The sequence below is a fragment of the Triticum dicoccoides genome, chromosome 3B (assembly GCF_002162155.2).
Source record: "Triticum dicoccoides isolate Atlit2015 ecotype Zavitan chromosome 3B, WEW_v2.0, whole genome shotgun sequence".
NCBI lineage: Eukaryota > Viridiplantae > Streptophyta > Magnoliopsida > Poales > Poaceae > Triticum > Triticum dicoccoides.
The window spans coordinates 738,675,837-738,682,876 of record NC_041385.1 but is presented as its reverse complement, the minus strand read 5'-3'; the positions used below and the strand labels follow the sequence as shown (position 1 = coordinate 738,682,876).

General features: G+C 49.1%; 1 protein-coding gene across 1 annotated transcript; it reads right to left on the bottom strand.

The window, feature by feature from the left end:
• Window positions 1-2,009: 2,009 nt before the first annotated feature.
• LOC119278188 (squamosa promoter-binding-like protein 2) lies at window positions 2,010-6,623 on the bottom strand. The gene is made up of 3 exons (XM_037559542.1): window positions 5,126-6,623; window positions 3,791-3,921; window positions 2,010-2,944 (listed from the first exon to the last, which is right to left on the bottom strand). Exons 1-3 carry the CDS (start codon window positions 5,500-5,502, stop codon window positions 2,208-2,210), a joined length of 1,245 nt encoding a protein of 414 aa, XP_037415439.1. The 5' UTR covers window positions 5,503-6,623; the 3' UTR covers window positions 2,010-2,207.
• Window positions 6,624-7,040: the final 417 nt, after the last annotated feature.

Genomic DNA, 7,040 nt, shown 5'->3' with positions numbered 1-7,040 from the left:
ACAATATCTCCGATGACGCACAACATGTGAGAAACAGGCAGACGCATTATTAGAATAATCATTTACTTGAATATTTTTATGCTAATTCCACTGTCCAGTACAGTTAAATCCCCAAGTGTACTTTATGCTGACCCTACCAAACAGAATGCGCGGCAAAAATTAACGAACCAACCATTACAAACTAAATTGTAATTCAGTTCTCAATTGTAATTAGGGGGATTTTCCATAAGTTATTAGGAATGTCATGAAAAGTTGCAAACATATCATGGGTGATCTCCACCGTCCATTCTTGTTAGCCCAGCGTGCACTTCATCTCTACCGCTCAAAGGTTTTTTTATATATTATGAGCAGTTTCAATATGGTCCCTTTTACCTCACGAAAGGTAAGAGCACATAAAAGATTTGAGTCATTGATTCCGTTAAGTAGTAGGCCCAAACATGTGCAAACTAATTGGCTGTGGCAGAACCATAGAAAAATTACTTTTAATATTTAGAGAATAACTCATCCTCACATTTATGCACCTCTAAGAACCAGATTTTCTTAATCATGATCTTCAAGTTCATGTTCATTTTACTAAGTATCATGAATTCTTAAAGAAGTTACTGAATTTTAAAAACAATTTAAGCATAAATCACATCAAATACAAATAGAAGAAATTTGCAAACCGATAAGTGTATTTTTTTACATGCTCTTTATTTAATGAAGTTCACAATTGTACATAACCATATAAGTTTTTATTTTAAAAAGTTAGTATATTATGGGAAAAATAAAACAATTCCTATTTTATACAAGCTCACAATATTTTTCATGTATAAACGACAACATTTAATAGCTTCAGTCACATATATGAATGACATATTTTCCTTTACTCGATTGCTCCCTATATGGTAGTAATGCTTTTACAAAAAAATCTAACATTTATCAAATACGGCCTAGTACCTCTCATGGGTGATCTATTAATCCATGGAAGGTAATAGGTCACGACATTTAATCTAGGCCATTGGATGGAAAATAATGAACGGTCCATAATAACTGGGAGCATCTTACAATCTCTCTTTTTTTCATTTTGCTTTCTTTCTGGATGTCAAGAACTTATTTACAAGTGCTGTTTCAAAGTAACAATAATAACATTTTTTTTTGGAACAATTTTATCTTGTCTTTCTTCAGACTGTAAATAAACAGTCGTTTGGTTGGCATTAACCTCCGTCGGCGTGGTTCAAGCACCTTGAATAAATGTTACCACAACAATTTTTGCATTTACAACAATTTTTGCAATAGAGCATAAGCTTACACGAATATGATCCGTTAAGCTCCAGATTTTGAACTTTTTTTTCGAGAAGGAGGATAACGCCTGGCCTCTGTATCAAGCAATGCATACAACCATCTTTATTATATTATTGCCACGGCATGGTAAAACTACAGCTTTATTTACCAGACACTCCACCTTTGGCCTTTTTGGTTACTTGGCATCCTGCCTCCCTTAAACATGGACTTCAAACGAAATATGTGGACTTCCATTTGCCACATATTCAACACTTTCTTTACTGTGTATTTTTTGACAAAGAGTACTTGCAAACAAGCACAGTTCCATAAGATAGAGTGTAGCTATCTGAATTCCCAACATATGATCCTAGCTACTCCCTCCGTTCCTAAATATTTGTCTTTCTAGACATTTCAAATGACTACTACATATGGATGTATGTAGCCATATTTTAGAGTGTAGATTCACTCATTTTGCTCCGTATGTAGTCACTTGTTGAAATGCCTAGAAAGACAAGTATTTAGGAACGGAGAGAGCAGAACGGAAGTTATGCAAGTGATCCTGCATCCTGGATAATCTAATTATTGTTGCTGAACAATATCTCTTCTGAAGCACAACATGTGAGAAACAGGCAGACGCATGATTAGAATAATCAACTACAGTTCAAGCCCCCTGTGTACTTTCTGCTGATGTAACCCTACCAAGCCAAGTGCACGATGGCCAAAATGAACAAACCAACCGATACAAATAGAATCATCGTAACCCAATTCTGAATCATAAGTAGATGGTGATTTTCCATAAGTTAGGAGTATCAAGAGAAGTTGCAAAATGGACATATCTTGGGTGATTTCTTGAGGATCATCAGGGCTAACACTATCAGGTGACACATTTGATGATTGATAACCAACACCAACAGCCTAGGATCTGAGTCTGACTGATGAGACAACTACCATGACGAGAAGGGTAGGGCATGCATCCCACCTGCATCCGGGTGGCTCCCCTGATCAGCGCTCACTTGGTGTTGGTGGTGGTAGTATCCATGGTACTGCTGCTGGAGCTGGGATGCCGCCGGAGCCGCCGCTGTGCTGGTAGCAACGGCAGTGGCAGCGGTAGCAGCGGCGTGCTGCGATCTGTTAGACGCGTGCAACATGGGCGCGCCCTTGTCTCCCAGGCTCACGTAAGACAGCCCGGTGAGCGAGACGTCGCCGTTGCTGGACAGCCGCGCCACCTTACCGCCGCCGCCGCCGCCACCGCCGTACTGTATCGTCACGCCGCCGCCGCCGAGATGATGCGCCTCCGCGGGGACCATGATGTGCGCCGACGCCGGGTTGTCTGACAGAAGAGAGAGAGCACAGTTGTGGTCCGGGCCCCCGTCGTGGGCGAACATGGTGGTCTTGCCGTTGCTGTGCCGGCTGCTGTTGCTGCTGCTCTCCGAGGAAGGCGTGATGGTGAACGCCGGCGGCTGGCAGCCGAACGTGGCCTCGCCGCCGCCGTCCGTCAGGAAGGGGAAGTGCTTCCTCTCCGGCTTGCCGTGGTGGAAGAGGGAGGCGGCGCCGCTGAAGGAGTAGTACTGCTCGTGGAACGCGTCGGCCTCCGTCTTCACGGCGATGCCGCCGGGCCACTTGGGCTCCGCCATGGACGTCGGGGAGAAGATTTGCGGGTACGACGCGAATCTTGTCACTCCTGTTCACAAACAATGATGGGGAGCTAACAGTTAGTTCGGCCGTCAGCGTTGCAAACCTATGACAATAGCCATGTCGACCAACTGATAAAAAACAAGAGACCAAAATTACAAAGACAAGCTGTAAATGCCATGTGCATCCACCCTGCTACTGAACTGTAACATGGTAAATTTCAGGTAAAAATCTTCACAGGTATAGGAGTGCTACTAGTAGCCTGCTAGTGGTTTCATCATGTCATAGGTGTTCAATTCACTGTGACATCATTAACTGGCTTTCACATGGATACGGCTGTATCAGGGCAGAAAGTTCAGAAGAAACTTCAGGCCTAGTTGTTCTCTTGCTTTGGATCCTACAGGAAGTTCCTGGAAATGCCAGCCAAAGACTGAAAACCTATCTCGGGTCTGCTACACCAGCAAGATGTTCATACTGATAGTCAAACCTCCTGTTCCCATCCTTTTCGGAAAGAAGAAAACTTTGTGCTGCTACTCAGCAAGCACGTGCGAAGCGTTTTTCTGGATAGTGCTAGCAGTCAACTGAAAGGGGAAACACTAAACAGTCTAAATAAACAGAAAGGGGATAGAGTTCTGAAGAAAATTAAAATTAACTAGGAGCGCATGATGGATCAACTGCATCACATTTTCCACTCGTTTCCGACAAAATGGGAGTGCTAAAAATCTCAACTTTCTTGCTCATTGCAGCTGTTAGATCTTAGTACAATCTACTCACTTTGTACCAAAATGTAAGACGATTTTTGGTTTCAACAATCGTCTTACATTTTGTTACCTAGGCCGCATGCTTAATCTCCACGTGTTACTATTTGTAGGAGTATTAGGGATTGATGGAGTACCATGGTGATTAGCGAACAAGCCGGCAGGGTTGAGGGGATCCCGCTGCGGCTTCCGGCGGCGGCGGTTGTGGCCGTCGAGGCGCTTCCTGCAGCTCCTCTTCACCTCGTCGAACTCCCCGAGCAAATGGAACCTGCAAAGAACAATTTCCTCGGGTCAAAATGATTTCTCAAGATACAGATCGAAAATTTGCATGAAAAAAAAAATCATCAACAAAGTTGTAGAAAAACAAGAACATAGATCCGGTCAAATGCTCGAACCACATGCCACAGATCTAGGCCAAATCAAGCACATGGAAATGGAGATACACGTCGCAATTTCCCAAGCTTCTCTCCACACGAGCTTAATTACACCCGTAACCTTCACGCAAGAATCTTGCTAAAACCTAATTACACGGCCACATCATGGCTGACCGTTGAGATCCTTGATCCCTGTCTTCTAGAACAAGCATATGGGAGGAATTCTCTGTTTGAAAACCAGTGTGGATGTGGAAAGCGTGCGGGCACGGCGCGTCGTGACAAGGGGCGGCGGCGACAGGTTGCGGTGGAGGACAGGGACGCGGCCGTTGGGGAGGACGAATTGAGCGGCAGCCATGAGAACGACGACCTGAAAGGTCCAGTTCCAGCCAGCGTGAGCGCGCGCCGAGTCGGTGTAGGCAGGGGGGGCACGGGCTGGGTCGGGATGCGCCACAGCACCTTAATGGTGGCGCGTGTGCGCTTGTCTCGTTCAGACGCAGTCCGGGACCAGACGTTGCCCGGAATTCATGACTCTCCCTCCAGGTTGGTTAAATTATCCTCTTCTCCTTTTGTTTTCAGGTAGGAGTACAGATGTTTTCCATGGTGAATGTACTTTTTGACATGGATTTGTGTGTTTTTCAAAGTGGGTTTTCTTTTGCTGTAAAATTTACAGTGAGTGGGGAACAGATGGGGGCAGCAAACAGAGGTTTTCGGTGAGGTGCACGTCGGATGATTAATCGCTAGCGCCAAGCGAGCCATGATGGCCAAAGCGACAGGGAACTGCTCCACCGGACAGCGAATTGTTGCTCGCCGAACGAACTAATCCAGCTAGCTGGGACTAAACGGCCGCCGTACTTACTTGCTTGGTTAACGCGAACTACTGTGCCACTGCCACCGCTGCTGCTACAGCAACCACGGCGAGCTTTTGGCCGGAGTTGAAACAAACCACAGCAACTCTCGTCTCGTGCGACAGTAACAGTAGTAAAGATGTTGCTGCTGCCAACGGACGAAGTTTGAGAGCGTGGATCACGGATGGATGTCAGAGGGGACGAATCGGCAGGGAATGCACGGCCAAGAAATGGAATAAGGGAACGGGTGTACCTGCTGCACTGCTGGCAGAAGCGCTGCTGCTGGCCGGCGACGGCGACGACGGGCGTCTTGGAGTGCGCCTCGCAGACCTTGTGCCGGCGGTGGTACTCGCGGCAGCGGGACAGGTCGGCCGTGCACCCCTCCACGGAGCACGGCGGCACCGTCTGCTGCCCCTGCCCCGCCCGGGCCCGCTTCGCCGGCGCCGCGGAAGGCGGCTGCTGCTGCTGCACCGATACCACCGCAGCGGCCGCCCCCGCCGGGACCGGCCTCCAGCTCGTCGGCGCGCCGAGCTTCAGGTCCAGCGCGCCGCCGCCGCCTCCTCCTCCGCTGCTGGGCGCGACCACCGTGCCGAGGTCCCAAGAAGGCATCTTGGGCTCCCAAGAATCCATGCCAAATACACACGTACGCACGCACGCACGTATCTCTGTATTCAGAGAATTCCTCGCGTGCACGGCCCGGCCCGGGGAGCTTGCTTGTGCCGCCGACGGACGATCAAAGAAATGGTGGGGCTTAAAAAGGCTCTCCTGGTGGTACCCGGACAAGAACCGCTCACCGCTCTCCTCGCCCAAGAAGAAGAGGAGGGAGAGAGTACAGTAAGCAACGCACCAGCAAGAGGAGTTGATTGGAAGCAAGAGCTTGGGAGGACGGGGAAAAGTGAGATCGATCGATGGATGCGGGTAGCGGGACGGACGGAGAGATCAAAGCAGGAGCATGCAATTAAGCACCCAGTAGCCAGGCCACCCACCACCACCACCACCAGGGAGAGGAGAGGAGGAAGTGAGCTGCTGCTGCTAGCTTGCTTGCCGGGGCGGTTTAAGCTTTAAAGCGAGGACGGAGGACGGATGGATGGGCGGAGAAGGAAGAGAACAGTGGCGAGTGAGTGAAGAGGAGAGGTAGCCTCAGCAGCAGCACCAACCCCGATGAGAGGAAGTTGGGGACATGGGCAAAGGGAGAGGGGGGGAGGGATAGTGGTTGCAGACAACACTGGAGGAGACTCCTATTGGAGGACTCCAAACTCCAAAGGTGGCAATAATTGCCGAGACGGGCAGGCGGAGAGGGAACCACCTCACCTCCACCTCCACCTCCACCCCCACCCCTGCCGCTGCCGCCTGCACTGTTCACTCACTCGCTCGCTTTAGGTTTTACCACTCCGCCACCAGAGTACCAGAGTTATTTTCGGTACGCCTGCTATGTAGAGAGAGAGGGCGAGCGAGCGAGGAGTGCTGCTGCTGCGTCAGCGTGGTAGGGAAGAAGAGGAGTTGGTGGCGAGGGCAGAGAGAGTGCAGATGGAAGGAAGAAAGAGGGAGGAGGATTCCTTCCTTCCTTTCCGTTTGGTGCTGGGCGCTACCCCCTAGCGTGGCGTTTCTTTTGCCTGTTCGGGGCTTTGGTTTGCTCTTTTCTAGGGGATCGATGGACGGACGGGGCCCTTCTTTCACCACCACCCAAGGAAGATATGTGAACGGAGGAGAGCTGCACTTCACTTGGCTTCGGTTCAGAGGACGGGAGGGCATGTGAGGGAGGGAGGGGTGACTGGGCGGAGGGCCTTTCATTCACCTTTTGTAGGGGATGGATGGACGGATGGACGGGCGGACGGACGCAGGAAAAAGAAGTACGTACAGAGAAAGCTCGGAAAGGGATGGGTGCATGGCCGCAGGGAAAGAGAGAGGAGCTGCTGGGCTGGATGCTTTTCTGCGTTTTGTACTTTGTTTATCTCTCTCTGTGTGCGGGGTGTTTTGCTGCCTCGTCTCAGCTGACATGATATATTCACAAATCGTAATAAAAAGGGAAAATCGAAAGTCTCATGATTATTGCTTCTTGCACATCCTAAGACATAGCCGTGGACCTTTTTTAGGTTCGATTCAAGGATTCTATATGCTTGGGTTAACCAAGGACTGGTTTATAGCCATGGGTTTATAGGTTTGATATC

Bases quoted from the DNA above. Each gene is read 5' to 3' on its own strand.
- LOC119278188 (XM_037559542.1), bottom strand. From the start codon at position 5,502: ATGGATTCTTGGGAGCCCAAGATGCCTTCTTGGGACCTCGGCACGGTG. The intron at 3,922-5,125 runs GTACACCCGTTC...TGTTCTTTGCAG, and splicing joins TTCTGCCAGCAGTGCAGCAG to GTTCCATTTGCTCGGGGAGT. The intron at 2,945-3,790 runs GTACTCCATCAA...GTTTGTGAACAG, and splicing joins CTTGTTCGCTAATCACCATG to GAGTGACAAGATTCGCGTCG.